Here is a 22536-nt window from a genome sequence, read left to right on the forward strand (position 1 = left end):
ACGTAATGTGTTCCCAAACTGAACTCAAGGTCTGCAGTTTTGCTTTGTTTGCACAGCTTCCAGAGAAGCGATGAGGAAAAGACGCCACAAAACTATCCCGAGAGAATGAGGTGGCTGCCAGAGCGGCTTGTCATTCCCTATCAAAACAGAGGAGAAGCTGATCACTGTGGTGATTAATCACCTTGTATCATATAATCAGGGTTTAAGTCAAAGGCAGCCAGATAAGCTCTTTTTAACAGCCATTCAAAGCACAATTATTTTACCTTCAAAGACACTCCCTCTGAAATGTCATGTGTGTAAATGTGTGGCACTGGGAAACCTACAAAGTGGACAGTGGCTTGTTATAGCAGACATCTGCGAAACACATACCTGTTTCCTCATGACATCAGTGGCCTGCATGATGCAGCGAGGTGGAAGGCCGTGGTTTCGAGCCAGCAGGATGGCCTGCTCCAGTGTCACACTCAGGGTGCAGCTGTTAGAGAGAAAACATGCGGTCAGGCTTATTCTCATCAAACGGTGCAATGATGCTTAATCATCTTCTTTACCATCAATCAAAAAACAGTATCCACTGAGGAAATCTGGGACTAGGACTTTGTGACGCCTAAAACAAGAGGGATTTAATGTCTTTTCCCCAATTCCATGACTCTGCAATATTAAAATGCAGTCCGTGTTTGACACATGACGGCAGTCGAGCAGCCTTTGCAGCAGACGGAGACTGAAAGTGAGATCTGATACTGAAACAAACATCAACTGAGAATAAAATCCAGCTCAGCTAAATCACATCAACATGAGAGTGTTTTGCTCCTCTTGACACCTTGCCATTACATCGCATTCTTCCCACCTCACCTTCGCTCGTCTCCGCGCTAATGAATCACTGCACTTGCCTCTGAAAAGTCAATCACACCGAGCAAACGCGGCCCATCAAGAGGATAACACATTTGCTGATCTTTGCCTTAGAACAAGCACAAGAGAGGGAAATTTGTGGTAGACCTCTGGGACTTGAGGAGACTTCCAGGTTTTCTTGTCCTCAGCCCAGAGAAAGAGGTCCAAGGACAAGTCAGTGCATCTCCTTTGGCAGAGGCGCTATACTCTCACCACCATAAGGGTGCGATATGTGTAAAATGAGTGCTGACACGAGTCTGTGATTCATTAGTTGCAGCAAACTTTGTTCCCAAGCACATACACAGCCAGCCTCTTCCTCTTCTGCCTTTACACAGACACACGCACACAGATGGCAGTGTGGGGATAGATCCTTAGAGAGCCAGTGACGGGCATCAAGGCTGCTGGATGACCTTTCTATGATAACAAGCTGTACTGGTAGATCGATCCAGAGCCTTTTCACTGCAAATTGAACTGTCCAAAGTTCCAACACTGCCATGACGCCGCTAAGAAATCTGAGCTGTTTGTTTAATATCTCCTGCTCTCATGGTAGCGTTTCACATTGACCGAGGAGAACAGAAGAGAAAGAAAAAAGAAAAGAAAAAAGAGCAGATGTGAGACGGGGGACTTATCACTGCCAGAAGCCGTTACTTTGAGTCAATCAAATCAAGATTTAAAAGTCCCCTTGAGTTTCAGTTGCATAACTTTATTACAGGGAAACACGATACGATAAAAGTAATGAACCCAACAATCATTTCCAGTATGTGCCGAAAGATATCCCAGGAGAGAATTGCAGAGGATGTCCTTTCACAGGCCACCCCAGAATATTTTAAGCACCCGCTTTGAGCTTCCCACACCGATAAAGAAGGGGGGAGAAAAAAAAGCTAAAAAGGAGGATCTTTAAATATCTCTTCTGCTGGAGCAGGATGAAGGAACTGCACGAAATCTGTGTGTGTGTGCGTTAGCCTGCACATTTTCCCTTTTGATTAGGGCTGGTGAGATAGTATGAGATGATTTATACCCATCTGTTTTATGTTGTTCCATCACATATCCCATTTACACTCTGTGTTTCTGCAGAGTGAGCCCATACTGATAAATGAACAAGAGAAAGAAAGACACAAAGGAATGAAAGATAAAATTAAGAGGAGAACTAAAAAGAAGGGGGAAAGCATAAACAGGCCAAATATACAATTAGTAGTAACTTTTTTTGTTTTTTGCTCTCAGTCAGTGAATCCTCAGAGTAATTGGAAAAAAAGGACAACAGAGAAACGCTAGTGTTTTGCTGATATCACCCAAAATATCACGCTTTCACTGTTATTAAAACTCATCCATCAAGCCAACTAATCCAATCAATAGTGCCTGAGAAGACTGTCACACTGATAATGCAATTTCCACGTAGCTAATCTACTGGCTTGGTTTCACTGGCGTTTCAATTGTTCCAGATTTAGCCGGCGCGCTCACCATTTACATTTTAACAATTCGTAGTCTACAGAGAAAGCAGCAAAAATTGCTTCATTTATATACAATCTCTGCACTGTTAATAGTAGAAAGGGGTTATATATAAAACCTGATCTGCCAAAGTTAATGACATTGATTTTTAGAAAACTTGCACCAGGCCAAGGATTTGCGATTCACTCTCCCATCATACAAAATCCAATACGCCCATCATTCTCCAAGTTTGAAGGGTAAAACGGTGTTTAAAGAGAAAGCCTGTTGACAAATAAACCTCTGATATGGCACCTGATGTGCAGTGTTGGTCAAGTTACTTGAAAAAAGTAATCAGTTACTAATTACTGATTACTTCCCCCCAACAGTAATCCCGTTACTTTACTGATTACTTATTTTCAAAAGTAATTAATTACTTAGTTACTTAGTTACTTTTTAAAACAGATTTACAACCTGAATAGGTGATAAAGCGATAGATCTTTCAGCCCAATTCTACTTTTTTCTGCATAATCCATCATACAAAATGTAATCAAATGGAAACGTCTCTTTTAAAACTTTAAACTTTAAATCTTTTAACTTTATGCATCAAGCAAAAACTTAATTATATGCAACATTCTCTGACTGGAAGAAATTTGTTTAACATTTAAACCTATTTTCTGCATTCCAGCACATAAAATAAAATAGTTTTTGTGTTTACACTCACTCTTTCAAATAGATGTAAAACACAGCAGAAAATAAATAAAATCAAAGACTCAGCGGTCCTGTTGCTCTATTTTCACCTGTAAAGCAGGACTGGGGTAGGCGGAGGTTTACCCTGGTGCAGGTGTGTGCCGCAGCGGTCAGTGGAAGAATCCATGAGTTTCTCAGTGAATTTCACATTACGTCGTAGTACACTCGGTGCTTGCTTGGAAGTTTAGGGTTTTTTTTCGCTGTAAAAAGAAACAACGGACACTAATGTTTTTGTCACTTTTATGGAATCAAACTCAAAATAAGGTCAGTCTTCCACGCTTTAAACGCTGCATGCTAACTCTGTCCCGCACTCGATATATTATGATCTGCACACAGCTGTTGACACGGCACACACTTTCACTGTCATGAGACGCAAAAATCACGGTTTTGTCAACGCAGCGACGTGAAAGTAACGGTAATCTAATTACCGCGTTTTTGCAATAGTAATCCCTTACATTACTCGTTACTTGAAAAAAGTAATCAGATTACAGTAACGCGTTACAAGTAACGCGTTACTGCCCATCTCTGCTGATGTGTCACTACACTTAGCCTGCGTGTCTGAGTGAGTTGTAGCCAGTAAATGTAATTGCAAACACACAAATATAGGCTGTGGGTTCATAAACAGAACTCATTACACAGACAGGAACTTTCTATTAGAGCTCTGTCAACCAGACCGCTCCATCCGCAGCCCTTTATCAAGCCATCAGTCACATACGGTGAATGCATGAACGAGCGTGTGCGAGCCTGCGCATATAACCGAGACAAAAAGATATGGAAACTGTCACACGGTAAAGGAAGAGGGTATCAGAGAGACGGGTGGGTGGGTGTAGGGGAAGAGCAGAGTACGAGATGAAGATGAAAGCTTGTAGTCGGGATCAGCGGTGACAAACGATCTGGATATTTTTGTCCTCGTGCACTGATGAATGCTGCCCTCAGCAGCAGGTGAATTAGGAAGCTGTATATAGAGTTCAGTGAGAATGGAAGTAATTGGTCCATCTCCTATGTATGCCTTCCTCTGGTCTGAGAAGCATGTCATTAACTAAAATATCCTGCTGTTAATTAATGCAGAGAAAAGTGTATTAATAGAAAACCCCAAGGGCGAACAGTGTGGGGCTCATGAAATTGAGAGGTAGCTAGAGAATAAACTGAGATGCACGGGAGCAGGGAGAAACTGCGGTGGAAATGGGAAAGGTGAGAAGAGTGTCAACGCAAGACAGATGAAAGAGAAAGGAAAATTGCAAGTGCGCTGCCAAAAGAAAGAACATGATGAGCGCAAACGTATAATTTAACTGGAGGCGGCCCATAGTGAGGTAGAAGACGCGCACAATACATGTGCCCACACACTTACCGATGAACGCCGCTGTTGCACATGACAATGTGTGTGGCTCCCAGACGTGAGCAGAGCTCAGAGGCCACAGAGAGCAGCCCCACGCCAGAAGCCCCGCAGGCGGTGTACTGACAGGCGGCGGTGCGGCGACAACTAATAAAACTTTCCATCAGACGGTAGAGCTCCTCCAGAGCGTTGAGGGGACGCATTAACTGGACAGAAACAATGCAGAGAGGTTAGTGTGGGATTAAATCACAAAGAAAATAAGATGGTATATCCATAATATAGTCAGCCACAGCCCCCCAACCTTCTGATTATTAGGAAAGCTAATAAGTAGACATTTGGGTTAAAGGGAGGAGCCTACTAGAGCAGCTTTGCTTGATTCAAAGAATAAAAATATGCAGCCATAAATGAAGATAAAAGTTCCCTTTAAAAGCTACTGCATAGACTGCCTAGAGGTTTTGCGGACTGACTTGTTAAGTCTGCTTCATTTGTTTTTCATAGTGTGGCGCCAGCCTCTCTCAGACATCTGTACCTAGCAGATGTCTCAGATCCTCGGATACTGGCTTCCTACTGGTCCCACAGAACTCAGCAACAACACATGGAGAAATCAGCCTTTAGCCACTGTGCCCCCAGGCTGAGCTTCAAGAATCTGAGGGAAGGAGCTTCAAGACAAGGAGTGGCTGTAGCTCAGGAGGTAGAGCAGGTAATCTTCAGAGTGGAAGGTTGGTGGTTTGATCCCATGCCAAAGTATCCCTCGGCAAGATACTGTACCCTGAGTTGCTCTCCAACAAGTTTATCAGACTTTGAATGTTAGATAGAAAGCACTTAGGCGTACAAAAAAGTTGTGTGAATGAGGCAAAAGCACCAATTTACACTGCAAGGACAAGACTATTGGTCACACCTGTTAACCCATTGCCACAGGTATGTAAAAGTCAAGCACCTAGCCATGCAGGGCTTGAGAAGACATTCATGGTTTTAAATGGCTGAACAGCTGGATGTAACTTGGTTTTTCTTAAGGCGACTCTTCCTTTATACTAGGTAATTTCTTTCTCCCAATTACATCTTAATTAAATTAAACACAGTTTTGCTTTTTCTTACCCTTTAAAGACCATAAATTTATTAAGAGAAAATGCACTTTTCTGCTGGTGACTACATGCAATAGTAAGTAAATATGGAAGTACTTTCAAGGTAAGTGACTGGACTTGACTTTAAAGTGTGATTGCCTGCTGTTGCCCCCTTGGCTGTTGCAACACATGCAAACAGGTCCATATTGCGGCATCTATTCCTGCTCTTCGGTTTCCCCCCATAGTGTCATGAATGCACTATGAGGCTGTGTAAGGTCATTCTTACCTTATCTATGAGGGCCGCTTTTGGTGCAGAGCTAGGCGGCATGTTGGACTGATCGAGGTAGAAAGCCCTGTGGGAGAAACAAACGGTAAATTAATACATGTAGTGAGAGAGAAAACGCCACATACTAAAACCCATCACATGACAGAAGACTTTCATTTAATAATCAGTCAAAAGTTGTTTTTCTATTTAGCGGTTCCACTGCATGAAATCCAAACTGTTTCCCTACACCATTAGGTCATCAGGAGAACTGGCTGGCTTTCTGGGAAAACTAGGCCACTTGCTCATTATGGACCGCCACCATCTGACTATCAATCATGAGAGTAACTTGGGCACAGCTAAGCAGAAACACAGACTAAGCATCTCTTGTCCTGGGCATCACTCCAAATGCCATTCCCTCATTCATTCATGGAGCACAATCAATGTTCCTCTTCCTCCACTGGAGGCAGCACTGCACTGGCGTCCTTGCAGATGGGCGCTGTATGCCGCAATGAGTCCTTCTGAGGTGGAGTGCTACTGGTGCAAACTCAGCAGTCTGTGACTCCATCAAATCTCAGTAATCCAGCAGCGTGCTAAAAATAGATACACTACACCACATTAAACACCCTGTAATAAAATCACATACTCCATTACCTCTTGCTAGAAGCAATTATAATGTTTAACGTACAGTCACCAATATATAACACATTTCTGAAATCTCTAATATAATAATGAAGCAAAAAAAAAAACTTTTAAGAAATTCAGCAACTGCAGACTGTGAAGGAGGGAGACTGTTTACAAGAATCAGTGAAGCACATCTCATTCATCTGCATTCACTCTGCTATTAAGTGATTAAAATCAAGCCAAGCAGGCATTCATTATGTCTGTGGTGTTTCTGCTTGACATAATATTAATGAAATTAATTAATCAGGGCATAGTTAACACATCCCTGACTCAAGATTTTATAGTGATTATAAACTATTCTGGCTGAAATGAAAATTCAATGAGAAAACAAGCATTAAATATACACTATAGTCAAACTGCACCTGCACCCACCCGGGGAAAAATGCATATGTGTACAAAATACTTGAATTTTCCTAATCACTTAAGCCTGTTTAAATATAACACAGCATGCATCTATTCTGTGATACAGATGAGTCCCGAGTCTATACTTTCACATGTAAATGTTTCCAAGTAATTAACGCCTATCGGCCAAATGATGCATTAACTCTGAGGTGTGCTCTTCAAAAGGACTATGAGCAGACTTTACTAAGGGTTCAGATGCAGCTAACAGCCCATGTAATTGGTTCAAGATGGCCTTATCATTCAAACGATGCTCAAGACAGACTAGGATAGTCTGAGCATTTAAAGTGGCCAAAAGCCCACAAATTGCCGAATAACACATGTCAGGGGTAAACGGTCATTTAGTATTTGGCTTAAACTCCATTTGTAAGTGAGTGCATACTTATTGGAATACGAGGAATACGAGTGTGGCGTTCAAGGACAAATCCGAGAAGTAAGCGAAGGTTACATTCAACAGCTTCCAAAGCAAACACTATTCACTTACCAAATCAGCAGCAAGCATTGAAAGACTGAACGCCACACAAAATGACATTTATTGGAATTCCTCACCCTGAAATAGCTCCTGTTCTGTTATCTGTTTACTCCAACTGTGAGCCCATTCACCCTTGTCCTTATCGGTCAACTGCTCAGACTTTTATCTTAAACGTATATAATAGAATCTGTCCGATAGCAGTCGACTTTTGTGTAACTGTCCAACTCTACTTCGTCTGCACACAGTTGTTTATCTTTTTCAGACAAAACAGACGCACCTCGTCTCGCCCTTGCGCGCCTCTTTTTTGCAGAACCAAGGTCATAATACCCACTGATTATCTCATCCTCCTGCGGTAAGAGTTGTACTAAAAATACCACCAACCACAGCTCAAGGAACGGGCCAGACTCTCGTGGAGGTCTCTCTAATGACAAAATAATAAGAGTCCAGCTTACAAGTGATGTGTGATTTAAAAAGGACCTGCGTTACATCTCCTGAGCTGATGATGTTTTGTCAGAGCTTTGGAAACTGAGCACCTTAGAAACCTTTATGGGTGAAATATGACATTTTAAGGCCACACACAGTGTGCAAACATACCACCGTGCGGTAAAGAACACACACAAACACACACAGGGTTGACAAATCCACTGGGTGTTATTTCTTCACACTGTAACACACTATAACTGCTCCAGTTTAATGGCAAGGCATCGACTCCCCTTACAGGCATCAATTTTCTAACCCACCTGCACGCTCTAATGTTAAAATTGAAAAATCTCAACTTCTCTTATTTAATTCTCAAGTGGTTTTTTTGTATTGTTTTTGTTGTTTGTTTTTGGGGAAAACCATGCCAATCAAAACTCGAGCCTACCATCTGAAAGTAAGTGTGTACCAAAAATAAAGGCTGCATTAAGTATGCGCAATCAAGCTTGTCGAGCTTACAAGAATTTGCCTTCCTCGTGTTTTTGCTTTTAGTAGAGACTGAGACAACCATAGGTAAAGCTTGCTTGTGGCTCTCTCTGAAATAACAACAAAACAAAAAAAACCCCAAACCGCATTCACACACACGCTCACGAACACACACACACACACACACACACACACACACACACACACACACACACGGCCAATAGCGTTTCACATGAGGGTCTAATGGAGGATTTGGCTGCAGGCCAAAGATGACCTGCTCTGTGTGTAGCCGGTTTTCTTTCATTGAGCCAATGAGAATACTTAATTCTCTTTGTTTCTCTACCTTCATGACAATAGGGCTCTCGAGGCCCTTTACAGCACGGCAGCATTAGCAGTCAGCTGCAACGTCAACGAAGAGGAATCTGAGGCACAGATGTTTTCAGACAAGTAGCGTGGGAATGCTTGTATTAGCGCCACATCCTGCACATTAAACCGTCCAAAAGAAATATAAATTGCCCCCTTGAATTAAACGTGTTAATGTTTTCTGTGGGTTTAGTTTCATACTCATTCACACAAGTAAATTGTCTTGAATTTATGCCATTATGTATGACCTTCCAGAGGTCCGTACTGGTCCATGTAAATCACTCAGAAAGCCATGATTAATGACACCCTCCATTATTAAATTCTCCACCAACCTCTGAAGTGTGTGGAAGAGCTGACTGGAGGCTAATGAGGGCTTCCTAGGGCCCTCGCATACCGCATGGCGATGTTAGCGCAATGACACCAGTGAAATGGTGTGTGAGAAAGTGTGAGGAAAGTCATTTTCTTATCCCACACATTTGTCCTATTTTTACAAAGATGTAAAAAGCACATGTTGGTGGATGTAATATGTACATGTTACGACCTGATCTTTGCTGGTTTAAAACGTGAATACTTTAATGACAAAATGACATCTGTGAATACACTGGCATGTATGTCATGCCACATAATTCCAGTCCTTTCCAGCTAAAGCAACATTGTGCTGGATGTATCTTAATGCCACGAGTAGTTACTGTGTGACTAAAACGCTGTCACTGGGAAACTGAGGACATGCAAATTTACTAAAATACAAGGTGAGCGACTTGCTTAAAATGGGGACCAAATTTATGATCCTAATGGGGCACATAAATAAATGCAAAGTATTCCTGGATCTTTAAAACTAGCGTCGAACGTGGTAGAGAGATGAGTCAAGGTCCACAGCATTAAGCATCACTATGAGCAGAGCTGTCATCATTACAGCCAATCAATGATTGAATCAAAGAGAAGTGATAAATGGGGAAAAGCTCAGCCCTCTGGGCTTTATAAACAGGGGTTCAGTGCACACTAGCTGGAGTAGAATGGAGCCTCTCCACCTTCCTCAGAGCTCTAGTGAATTGGGACTCCCTCTGCCAGAGCAAAGACTGCAGCATTTTCCAAAGTGGAGAAAAACAGAAAGAAAGCAATGATGCTGCTTGGGACTAGCTTAGAAGACCAAAATATCTTCCTGCTGAAGTTAGGTTAATATCCATAAGCAATCTCTATAATAACACTGAATATCTAGAATTATCCATAAATACATAATATCTATAATAGCTCAATTAAGCCAAATTCTTCACTAAACTAAAAATACTCAAACTAGCTGCACCGCTGCATGACTTTTGCCCCACCCGGAAGCGTAATCGTTTAAGAGTCCCGCAGTGCTAATGCATGTCGAATGGAAGAATTTGCCACAGTAGCTACTGCTATAACTAACAATACTGCTGTAAGCCAAGAGGAAGGAAAAACACCATCGGTTAGAGGTAGAAACTGTGTTACTGGAGCACAGCTACATACTGGTGATGTTAAGCACTGTGCTGCATGCGGAACAATCTAAAGTCATGTCAAACTACTCATCATCTCATTTTCTGGGCATATACTGAGGATGTGTCCTGAGAGATCTGCGCCAAGGAAGCTGCCCAGGAGGCTTTTAATGCTGGTATAAATTTACATGCCTTTTTTTGTTGTTGTTTTTGAGGATGCCAGCTGGAGTGGATACATGCAGCTATCCAAGTATAGGATAAACCTACCTCGAGCCATTAACTAATCAAGTGAATCACATTGATGGACATTTGGCACTTTAACACATCTATGCTCTGTTCCAGCCGCAGGCAAGTGAAATCTAAAAAGGAATGAGGGAATACTGCAACGGTGTTAGACTTGAAAATATAGCCTGTGACAGGCATTAAACACTTTTGCTTAAACAACGTAAAGTGCAGCGATATGATTATGGGGTCCATATGGCTGGTAGAGTATCTATGAGCGCAAATGTCTTAGAAGAAGCTGCGGTGTGATGACAAATGAGTGTTTAATTAACAAAACATTAAACAGTCTAATAATATAAACCAACAATGGGATAGAGCTATACATCTAAATTTATTGCTTATCAACCAGCATGCACAGAATCATTATACTGCATTTGTCAGACTGTGTAGAATTTTTATATCCACATAAATCAAGCTTTTTTTCTTCTTTTTAAAATCAGAGGGACATCAACTGCCAAACATTTTCCCCCGTTACTGCCAAATGTGTTTTAATTAGGGAGAAATGCTCAGTGGCTGCAGCACAACATTGCAGTTTCTCCACTGAGGCTTCCTGCTTACACTCTCAGTTACTGTTACACCTGCAACAAGAATATGCTGCACATACAATTCACCAGCAGACTACATTTAGCGACTGCTGCACCTTTATAGTCTTGCACTGGAAGGGTGTATCTACATGGAAAACCCAGGTCCCTCCTGAAAGGTCTTGTCAATAAGAGCAAAATGTGATAAAAATCATGAACCTGCAATAATCTCTCCCCCCTCTCTCTTTGAATAATGCATTTGCGTGCTCTCTGCTCTGATTCTCCTTTCTTCAATCTACTTTCCCTGACCAACTCTCTCTTGCACACACTCCCCTCAACCCATCATTCTCATCCCCTCTCTGAAATCCCACCTTGCCATTTCACCATTTCAATCTTCCCTCTTCTATTATTACTGATCCTAAAGGGAGGGAGGTGGATGGGGTGGGGGTGGGGATTCTCTTCTTTCCATCTACTTCTACCCATTTTGACAGAGTTTTCTTATTCCCTCAAACAAACTCAATATCTTTGTGATTTTTGCATGACAGGGAACTTGCATGCAATTTAAGCGAACCGCAAACCTGTGACTAAGGAATCTGTCACTTTTGAACACATCAGTGTTTCTGGGTCCTTTTAGATAAATGCACATGTCAGCTAAGATGGTTTATGCAAGCTTGAAAACGTGGGTGCAGTTTCTGGCTCTATATACCGCTGACTAACCCATTCTGGCCCATGAGTTCATGTTTTGTGGTTAAACTTGTGAGTGACTTCATCCGACATGATGGGTTCGCACAGATCATGCTGTCTTTTTGTGGGTACGAGCAGTGGAAGCCATAGACACAGATCGTGGTATTATTTACCGCTCTGAAATCCGCCACAACACATGCTGGCAAAGATCAGGGTAAGCACAAAAATATTAGTTGATGTAGACATAAAATATTACCTTCCGCTTCAGCATTTCACAATGAAATGCACCGCATGTACAAAATGATGCACGCAAACCCCAAATCGTTACTGCAGAAAAACTTGTTTCTTTTAAATGGGATCCCACAAGAGGAAAATATAATGAGAAGCTCTCTTTACCTTTAATTTTATTTAATTCAAAATGATTCCACTGCCAGCATTTGATAAAGAAATGTTAGTTTTAAAAAAATAAATAAATCTAATTTCTAAATAACTACACCTTCAGGGTCCCAAATGCACATGGGTTCTTGGGAATAATGGGAATCTGTCTAGGGAGTCGACAGCAAGACAGTGTTCAACCCTCAGCCCTGCAGTTCATTCAGTTCAGTAATGTGTGTTCAGCGCTCTGTCTGTCTGTCAGTCAGCCTCTGGCTCCGGCCCACAGCGTGGGTTTAACCCAACACTGCTGTGGCTGAACTCCAAGGATAACGAGGTGCTCGAGGTTGGAACTCTGCAGCGGAGAGAGGAGTGACATCACAGCCTGGTCTGTGGTCAGCCGGATGACACATGGCACCCGACAAAAGAAAACTGCTGGTAATATTACACGGAGTGAGACCACAGCACTGACTACTGAAAACCACCTGGGACTGTTTACTTTGTGACGTTTAAAACAAGGAAACACTCCGGGTGGGAGCAGAAACGGGCAGTTGTTTACATCTGGCTTTACTTCACTTTCATATAAATGAATGACAATGAATGATTCCCTAGCAAATTTGAAGCTGCAGTATTGATTTGTGCGCGTTTTGTGATCCTTAACTTGATTTTTCATTATTCCTGATATACACATCATTTTAGTGACTATCGTTTCAGTGAGGTGATTAAATCACCGCACTGCTCACCGCAGAGACCTAAAGTTCAAGTCCTCCACATCACTGGCTTTCACATGGCTTCTCTATTATTTTTTAAATATGCTATTGATTAAAAAGAATTCACTTGGTTACATTTAGACAGCGTTAAAAACTACTGGGTTCGCTTTAGAAAACGATGATGGTTTCCCACTTCTTCTGAAAGCTTTGTTGTCTTGGTTGCCATGGTGACGCCTCCCCACTTTCTCTAATAAATGAAAATAGATGTTTTTCACCATTTCAAATTCTATTATGAAACCGGGGTGCAATAAAAACACTGCTTTGAGATACGGACAACCCTAAAGCTCGAACAAATTCAAAGACGGCAAAAAGTTCATTGAGGATCATCACGTGTATTAATCATCGTTAATTCACTGGACAGATTTCATTTTACAGTATTTTCCCACAAAATGTGATTTGTGAAAAATGAATGGCAGCAAGAGTGAATGGGGAGGTTTACAAGGGGGCATCCAAAAGAAGGAGAAAAATGAGATTTTCTCATGACATGATTAATCCTGAAAATGATAGAAACATTATATATTCAAAGTAATGCACAACAGAAATAATTCCACCTCAGAGGTGGAAGCAATTACTGACAAACAGTTGCAGTTAAGTTAATGTGCTCAGCTCGTGTTCTTTGCATTGTGATTTGTCGCTGGTGTTGCTGCAGGGAATCACATCAGCAGAAAATAAAGAAGTCAAACTGCTGCCCAGACTTTTTCTGCTCTAAAAAAAAAGGTGACTTTTTGTAGAGTCGTTGCTTGGGAGCAGATATATATGTCAACTCCACACCCCCTGATTCACCCCACTAGACTGCGGTATATATACAGCATGAGGCCTGAAAACTGTCTTGAGAGCTTAGAGAGCTTATTGGATTTCAACTGAAATAATCAGCCGTTTTATGCTGCAACAGGTTTTGCTGAAAAGCAGTATTTGAGAAGAGCACAGTCTCCAACAGTTTCACTCTGCTTGTATCCCTGAAGCACACTGCCTCTCCAAATCCCTACCCAGCACCCCTAATGCTCCCAAAAATCACCAGCCACACTTGCTTGCCTGTAAGACACATCTGCTCTGAGTTAATGCTGGAGCCTGTACTGTCAATTCAATTTAAGTTTTTTTTTTAAAGTAAAGGTATAAGTGTACAGACATTTACGGTACATGTGCACACATGTCAAACCAAAGGCTGTCCTAAATAACATGGCTAAATTCCAGAAAGTTCCTACTGTACATGTATGGTTTGCACCATTTAGAAACAAAAGAGTTTGCTTGGATAATTCATGTGAAAAGGTTACAATAGGAAAGAAGATGAAAAGGTTAGACCAATGACATTTTAGATACTGATAACCTTTATCTTCAATGCAGTCTGCAGAAATGGAGCTGATGAGATGAAAGAGATGCAACAAAATAGCAATATTTGACTATTAAAAAGGTTGTAGAGTCCCAGGAGATCTGACGCACAAGGAGTTAGGAGGGCAAGCCGAAAAGCCCCATGCACAGCAAAATCTGCTCTCCTAAACTCTGCTTTGGGCAATCTGATACTCGCAAAACACTCACCAAACTAAACATTGCAAACAATTTAAAAACTCTCCCCAGAAAGCAGTCCCAGTAAATGAACACTTTGCTTGAGTGGTTCGGTACTGATGTGGCACGCGACTGCTCAAACCTTAAATTATTCAAACCCCCACAGCAGCCCGTCCCTGAATGCTAAGAAAAAGTTCTGATACAAGATCTGCTGTGTATTTAATTATCCGCCCGACCTGCAGCAGATGTTTAGTCGACGCTGACATGTCAACTCGTCGAACTTTCTAGGTATTCAGCGAGGGAAACATATTTTAACTGGGCTTTAAACATCTCTCCATGAGAAGAATTGCTCATTTTTATGAACCAGGATAGTTTATAAAAATCATCATTATTTAGTGTTGATGTAACAGGACTCTTAGTTACACTGGCAGAAGGACGTAAAGAAGGCTTTCTTCTATGATGAATTTGTGTCCAATCATCATAACTGAAAGAAAATCAGCCTATATATTTATTAAGCTCTCATCTTGCAACAGGACATTTGTAACACTTCAAAAGCCCCATGTAACTTCTAAATTAGATAGTCTAAGAATTTCCAGTTTATACACAGCTGGTTTTAATGTGATTTCAGCTCTGTGAAATCACAAGCTAGCCTCTTCAATAAAACTGCAGCGATCCTCTGACAACATCGTGCAAACTGCAGGTCAGAAGTTCACATCCACTCATCAGGGGCATGAAAGTCATGGTAATTTGGGGTTTTTAATGATTTCTTTGAACTGTTCTTTTTCCAGATTGGAATGATTGTACAGATTACATCTTTAATGGAGTTTGAATTTATTTTGGATTTTTCTCTCATTCACATGGGCTTAAAATTATACATATAGGCTTAAATGTCTACATACACTCACCTAAAGTTTTTAAAAGTGTTGAAAGTTCTACAGTATCTTTTAGCTTGACAAGACCAAGACCTGTTAACTTCTCATAGGTGATCGTGACTGATTACAACTCTTTGAAGCACAAAAAGGATTTGTTTGAGAGAACTCACCAATAGTCAGAACAACGAGAAAGTCCAAGAAACTCATTGAAAATCTACGAAGAAGAAGAATTACACATTTACACGTGTTTTAAAAGGTTTCTTGGAGGCATTTCTAAGTTCAAACAATTGTATGCAAATACAAGTTATTCGGATGGGGCATCACTTTGCCAAGGTCTGGAAGAAGACCCAAACTGTCATCCTCAGATAAGAGGAAATTGGTTAGGATGTTAGGAAAAACCCAGGAGCCTGTCTGGATTAGATAAATTAAAAAATAAATTTGTTTTTTAATGTCATTAAAGACATGTGCTGTATAATCATTCCACCCTGGAAAAAGAACAGTTCAAAGAAATCACTAAAAGACCACAAATTACCATGACATTCACGCCCATGCTGAGAATATATAAACTTCTGACCACAACTGTACACTCGCTCATTCCCATTTTCAGGAAGTTAAATAAAGTTAAGTTCTCATTTATTACTCCCGAAGGCGTCTTCTCCTCGTTTCTTTTCATCATATTTAATTATCCTCGCTTGGCCAATCACAGAGGGTCTCACAGAGGTGTGCAGCAAACCAATGTGGTGCGAGGGAACCGAGTGCAGCAGCTGTAAATGCTCTGCATCAGCAACGGTGACATGCTGGGCGCCCTCATCCAATCACTGCTTCCCCCTGCTGAGTGCGTTCGCAGCCAATCATAAAACATTCCCGCTGTGCTTCTCTCAGCCAATCACCTTGAGGCCCCGCTGGGTGTTGACACCCAAGTCTGACTGAATTGGAGGTCGTTTTGATTTATATCAGACTGTAAAAAAGCCAAATCACAAAGGGAACGCAATCTCAAAGTGTGAGTGTGTGACTCATACAGTTCATACGCATATTAGCATAGCAGACATTCCAGTAGCCTTTTGTGTAACTCTTATTTATCCTTTATTTTTTTTTTACTTTTAATTTACTTTTAATCCACCTAAGAGTGTAGAGATTTTTTTATTTTCTGTTTCAAGGATTCTCGTGTTATTGGATGATATGTTGTGTTTTACAACCTATTGGATCTATCTAATCCATCCATGTGTGTGTGTCATTTACAATACCTCAGTCTTTTGTTGTACTGCTTGACCTTATCCAATGAGGCAGCATTGATTTGGGCCTGGTATTCCTCCACTGACACATTATCTCTGTAGTAGTATCCTTCCATACTCTCGAGCGCTAAAAAGGGATCAACAGATCAAGTGAAAGATAAAGGCATTGCATATACTGACCACGCATAACGTGAGGATTGATCTTTTTACAGCAGGTAGGCTCACTCTACCTTGTGTGAAGAGCACAGGGTAGATTTTGACACCACCTCCGTTTTTCAGCCTGTAAGGCAGCTGAGAAAAGTAGAAACTCTCAAGGTAGAAGCAAACCTTCAGGGCCTGGAGATTGCCCTCCACCTGGTATGAAATGGGCATGTCTGCCAGAGGAGAGGAAAGGAAGAGTTTAGAATTTATTAATAGCAATCAGAACTCTGTAATGATAACCGTCAGAAGATGCTAATGTGAACTAAAACAGAGTACATACTAGCAACAAGAGGCTCCCCTTCAAATTCCTGGAAGTAGAAGGTGACTTTCTCCAGGTCAATTAGGGCTACTTGAGTGTCTTCCAGCATGGCTTGCTCATCAGTCTGAAAAGAAAATAAGAGCACAAAAGTGTTTGTAAAAGGGGGAAAATGTAATGGCCGGTTAACCACAGATCCTAAATAAAAGGGGAACTACTTCTGCTTGAGGGCACATTAGCCATTAGTATAATGTTTACCAGGTAAGATGCAGCCAGGTTGTGGGTAATGTCGACACCTGGTTTTCAGAAGGGAAAAAGCTATGGCCCATCCACCAAATAAGACATTTTAACCTTTAATCTGTAATGCGCAATGCATGCCTCCATCCATCCATTTTCTCCCGCTTATCCAATTCAGTGCCACAAAGGGGCTGAAACTCCTCTCAGCTGTCACCGGGCAAGAAGTGGGGTACACCTGGACAAGTCACCAGTGTGGTGCAGGGCTAACTCAACAGGACAGACAACCAGGAACGCTCACATTTATACCTACGGGATTAATTTGGAATCACCACTTAACACATCATCCAGCCAGAGTAGCTGGAGAGAACACACACAGGCACCAGGAGAACATGCAAACTCCACACAGGCAGCAGGGTGTTGCAGAGGTCAGCACTGTGACTTCACAGCAGGAGAGGCTGGTGGGTTTGAATCCTCCAGCCAGTTGCAGCATTTCTGTGTTGAGTTTGCATGCATGTAGAATACACCCCAACAACAGCAAATATAATCTTCCTCCAGAGGAGAATAATGAAGTTCTCACATTCAAGCGGTGGCTTAATAATTTATAATACCTCATGGTTTACAAGGCTGCAAATCTTGTTAGCTGATACACAGTTCAACAAGGGTAAATCATAATTTAGCTTCACCATTAATCTGTGATGATCACAGTAGAGAAGTCATATTATCCAACCAGTTTTTGCTTTGTTTTACTTTTTTCCTTTAGTGTTGGCTTTGGCTAGTTTGACATTTTGCACGTCTTACTGTTAATAGAATAGAATAGAATAATCCTTTAATATTAACATGCTACACACTTGAAGAGATGAAAAATAACTTTATATATACACATCTTATAATATATTATATTTGTAGTTTCTTACACCACCCCTGCCTACTCTAACTGATGAAGGACCTTAGATTTTCACAATCATTGGGTCTTCTAAGTAACATTTTTAAGTGTGTATAAAGACCACATGCATGTAAACTAACTGATGTAATCCACCTCCAACACTGCTCTCATTTTCATGCTGTATGTTTTTTTTTTTTGTTTTTTTTTTGCGCTGTGTCTGACCCATACAGTTATATTTATCTGATAAATATAAAAGTTGCCACTGACGCATGCTCTGCTCTTTACAGGGGATCCTGCTGTGCTCTCACCATCACTAACACTAACTTTTCATCTATGCAGATGGAAGCTATCCTCATCCTTCCATACATGCATGTGGAACTTTGTGTGTCTGCTCAAGCCCAATACAAAATTACTGCAGATGGAAATAACAGTCTTCTTTTGACTGCAGTACAGTGGTCCTCACTGAAAAAAAAATTTAAGTGCACCATCACTCAGATTTGTAGTGGCACAGCACTTTAGCATTGATATGTCCATATTTGCTTCAGATTGATTGCTTATATATCTCCGACTGTGTGTTTGTACATGTTTCCATTTCAAACATCCACAGAGGCAACCCTAATGGCAAGCGCGTCTGCTTGTGGCCACAGTGATAGCACCTTGAATATTTTGATTCTGACACACTGCGCTCCTCAGTCACCCTTCTTCCCATTTCATTTCTTCCCCCGTCTCTTCTGCTTTCCATCCACCATATGCAGAGGGATAAACAGGAGCAGCGGTGGAAGAGGATTAGGGCCTTTTTCTAAAAACACATTTGAGATGGCCCGACATGTGACAGAAGGGTACCCACTGTCCTGCCAAGTGACACCTGCTGTGTGTGTGGGCAAGTTTATCTCAGAGGATGTGACATAAACACATTACCCCCGACACACACGGTATTCAGTGCACACAAAAACGCAAACACACACACGTTCACAGCGTCCCCAGCTCCACTCATACCGCCTTTCATGCGGTGCCCTGAAAAGGAACGTGTTGAGATTTCATTGGAATCACCTGCAGGTACCGCGGCCCTAGTTTGTTCCACAGAGACACTTGAAAGAGAAATTTCTTGAGACAGACAGAGAGGGGAAGGCGTGCAGAGAAAAAGGCAGTATGGCAGCAGGCAAAGAGAATCGACCATCATTTCCTAGGTCTTGACATAAGCCACCTACCCCTCTAACTTAAATAAACAGTCATCCACAAACGGCGGTATAGAAGCAAATAACAGCTTTCAAAAACATATCACCAGTCCTTCAGCTACATAAACTAAAATTCTGGCTTCTCGAACTTGGTTGAAGACACATTTGAATTTATTAAAAACCTTGGTGGGAAATGTTAATATTGATCCCACTGAGGTTGCAGTCTGTGCTTGGCTCGGTATTAGCAGCGGCTGTTCATAATGAACTCCTGCCTAGACTTGTGTGCTAAAAAACAATCTGGCAAAAACAAAGCTAAAACAACTACGTGTTTTGGTTTTTAAGGCATTTGAGGTCTGCTGTGTGAGGACACCTTGAGTTAGCAGATCCAGTGTGAACAGTAACTACGCTGACCAGGAAGCTGTCCGATACCTGTGAAACAACAGATGGAGCACAGCAGTAGCAACTGGGATCTTGAAAATATTGCTTTATAGTTGAGGTCCATCATGCAACTTGGTAGTGGCGTATTGATCGATGATGATAAATGTTTAAAATCCACATAAATAGTATCTTAGTTGGTAGCTGCAGTTAATGACTGAGCTGTAGCTCAAAGCAAAATCTTGTTGCGTAGCTCATAACATACAGTCATGAGAAAAAGTGATCATTAGCAAGTGTGAGCACTGTTATAAAAGCAGAAGTTTGGTGATTTTGCAGCTCTGGAGCATTCAGATGTGTTTTAACACAACGCCACAATGGACTCATCCCAAGCTCAAACTGTGCAAGGCTGGGAAAAACAGCAAAAAGCCCAAGAGCTGCATCTTAGACTCTACAAGCCTCAGTTAGCAAGTTAAATGTTAAAGTTCATGAGCGGGCCATACCACTAATTTATATAGCACTTTTAACAACAGCAACAGAGCTGACCAAAGTGCTGTACAATAACATAAAAAACAAACACAGGCCAAAGGTCCTGTGCAACTAGTAGTTACTGAGTCAACATGTGAGTCCTGTGAAAACATATTTCACATGATTCTGAAACTCAGCAGCCAATACTGGTTGATATGACTGATTGTTTGGTATGCTGTTTGTTTATCAGAACATGAAAGGCGCTCTGGCAAGATAAGTAATATATCACATCATATCTCTTACCACCACATGAATTATAGACTAGAAATTAAAGCCTTTTAGGTTCAAATTCAAGAGGGGTCATGTTGCTCCACAAACAGAGACCCGTTCATAGAAAGAGTAAATACAAACCATCAGAATCTCCAAGGATGTCAAGCATGCATGGCAGGAGTTCACTTACCCAGGGAGAATGTGCCAAACAAAATACAAATGTGAGCAAGGGGATTTCTAAACACATGATGTCCCCTGATAGCACTTAGCTGATGCGACTATGGTTATAACTGTCATTTAAAAATAACATTTACTTTTATATAATGCAAAAATATGCATAGTAACAGACTTGATTATTTACAACAAACTGAACAGCAAACTCCTGTTTTCACAGTGTCTATATCCAATCTGTCGCTCACCAGATTGGGCGAAAGGAGGGACTGGAAGTGGAACAGCAGCCCAGCACTGGCAATCTGCTCGAGCCATCGACGGCTAGCTTCCTGGGCCTCCTGAAGGTCCTGGGAGTCAGGGATTTCCTGGTCCACGTCTTTCCCTACATTGCAGAACTGAGAGAAAATACAGAAAAGCTAAGCAGAGAGCTGAGGAAAAAAACTGTATCTTAATTCCCAGTTCTAAACAACTCACATACATAATTTACCTGGTTGAGGACAGCCAGCAGATGCTCGGAGAAGGCGCACACAGACGCAACTAGAGACTGACAGAATACCATATCGCGACGTAGCTGGATCTCTGAGTCTGCAATGAAACAAAGAGAGGTGTGAGACTGAAAAATCAGGATGAGTAAAGAGCTCAAGCAGTGAAAGCAGCTGAGAAGTCCATTCAGGAAAAGATGACAGAGAAACAACAGAGTGAAGAGTCAAGATTAAAAACTGCAGTGTAAAGCAATGAGGGTCAAAGAAACAAGTGCCACAGGTCTGTTATGGTAATTAAAGAGACTTTCAGTAAGGTGAACAAAAGGCTGCCCTCCCCTCCCCCCCCACATGTGTTGGGTATTAAATAATGTATCAGGAAAAAAACGAGAGCAAATGACAGGTGTGCCCAAGCGGAAAATAATTGGCTGCCATAATTTCCAGAGAAATAGGCCCCTTTAAAAAGTTCAGCAATCCAACTGAGTTAAAAATAGGTTCATGAACCCCTCAGAAATGAATAATGTGAATGTTGCAGGGAATGACCGCAAACTTTTTGACACTATTAACCCAGTTCCCGGGGGTCTGTAAATGAGCGTAATGTCTGAGTTTTATCAGCAGTTATTCTGTCCTGGCTTCTCCAGTATAATAGCGCCAACACAAGTAGTCCTATAGATTTTGATTTATAGCTTTCATTGTGGCAATGTGGAAGTTATTTTTAATGGAGTGGTTCCCAACCTTTTTACTATGGGATTTTGTTTTTCTTTAAATCATACACCTGTAACTATAATACATCACTGTCCACCTGCAATGCCTTCTGAGACTATCCATAATAGGAATTATGCTAAATTTCAGGTCCCCACTGTCATTCTCAAAACAGTATTTCAAAGGATAAAGGTAGGGGTGGTTTTAGTGGTTTTTTAGCGTTTGATGGGTCATTTTAAAATGCTATTATCCAAAATCCATTAGAAGTACTTGACCCAGTTCCTTCAAAGTTTTCAGGGGAAATACCTGCTACTCTATGACTACAGACTCTCAGGAGTGTAGCTCAAGTTAACAAAAGATGATGGATGCTCGAAATCCTTAAAATATTTGGATGTCCTCGTCATTGACAGCAGATTTGAAGGCCAGTAGAAACCTCCATTTTTAAGGGAGGGAACTGATATTTTATTTCACAGCTTCTCATATACAAGGCACATGATATTAATCAGGTGAATGATTATTAATGTTTTTTTAAAGTGATGGCCAGATGGGAGGGATTTCAATTTTTGGGCTCCTGACACCTTCTATTGTAAGAAACTGCGATCTAACCCTTACATATGGCAATGTACTTCTGACTCTTATATTTTGCATTTAATCATTAATATCAATCTCTAGCTCGCATCCACATTGTGCCTTTTGTCCTCTCTCTCCCCCTCCTCACACCCAACCCCTCTCGGCAGATGGCTCCCCGAGCCCGGTCCTGCTGGAGGTTTCTTCCTGTTAAAATGGAGTTTTTCCTCCCTACTGTCGCCAAGTGCTTTCTCCTTGGGGGTCATCTGATTGTTTGGGTTTTCTCTCTATAATTGTTGGGTCTTTATGATGTGAAGCAACTGTCGTTGTGTTTTGGTGCTATAGAAATGAACCTGAACTGAATTATAACTGTAACACAAAGTGAAAAATGTGCTCTATAATTACAGTTGCACATATGAAGCTATTTTCTGTGTTGTAGGTATGTGACTTAATTCTTTCCCTTTTCTTTCATGTTTTGTGTCTGCATGTGTGTTGCTTTCATTATCTTATCTTACTGAGCTTTGAGTTTGGGTCACG

At 41.3% G+C, this 22536-nt stretch overlaps 1 protein-coding gene across 1 annotated transcript in view; it reads right to left on the reverse strand.

Annotated features, from left to right (window-relative positions):
- prex2 (phosphatidylinositol-3,4,5-trisphosphate-dependent Rac exchange factor 2) overlaps positions 1–22536 on the reverse strand; it is a 94206-nt gene that overhangs the window by 8111 nt on the left and 63559 nt on the right. The window contains exons 32-39 of the mRNA XM_039617481.1: positions 20739–20836; positions 20500–20646; positions 16700–16802; positions 16449–16592; positions 16231–16345; positions 5735–5801; positions 4403–4593; positions 370–472 (exon numbers count right to left, since the gene is read on the reverse strand). Of these exons, the coding sequence (XP_039473415.1) occupies positions 370–472; positions 4403–4593; positions 5735–5801; positions 16231–16345; positions 16449–16592; positions 16700–16802; positions 20500–20646; positions 20739–20836 (968 nt within the window). The remainder of the gene's footprint in view (positions 1–369; positions 473–4402; positions 4594–5734; positions 5802–16230; positions 16346–16448; positions 16593–16699; positions 16803–20499; positions 20647–20738; positions 20837–22536) is intronic.

The sequence above is a fragment of the Oreochromis aureus genome, linkage group 9 (assembly GCF_013358895.1).
Source record: "Oreochromis aureus strain Israel breed Guangdong linkage group 9, ZZ_aureus, whole genome shotgun sequence".
Taxonomy (NCBI): Eukaryota; Metazoa; Chordata; class Actinopteri; order Cichliformes; family Cichlidae; genus Oreochromis; species Oreochromis aureus.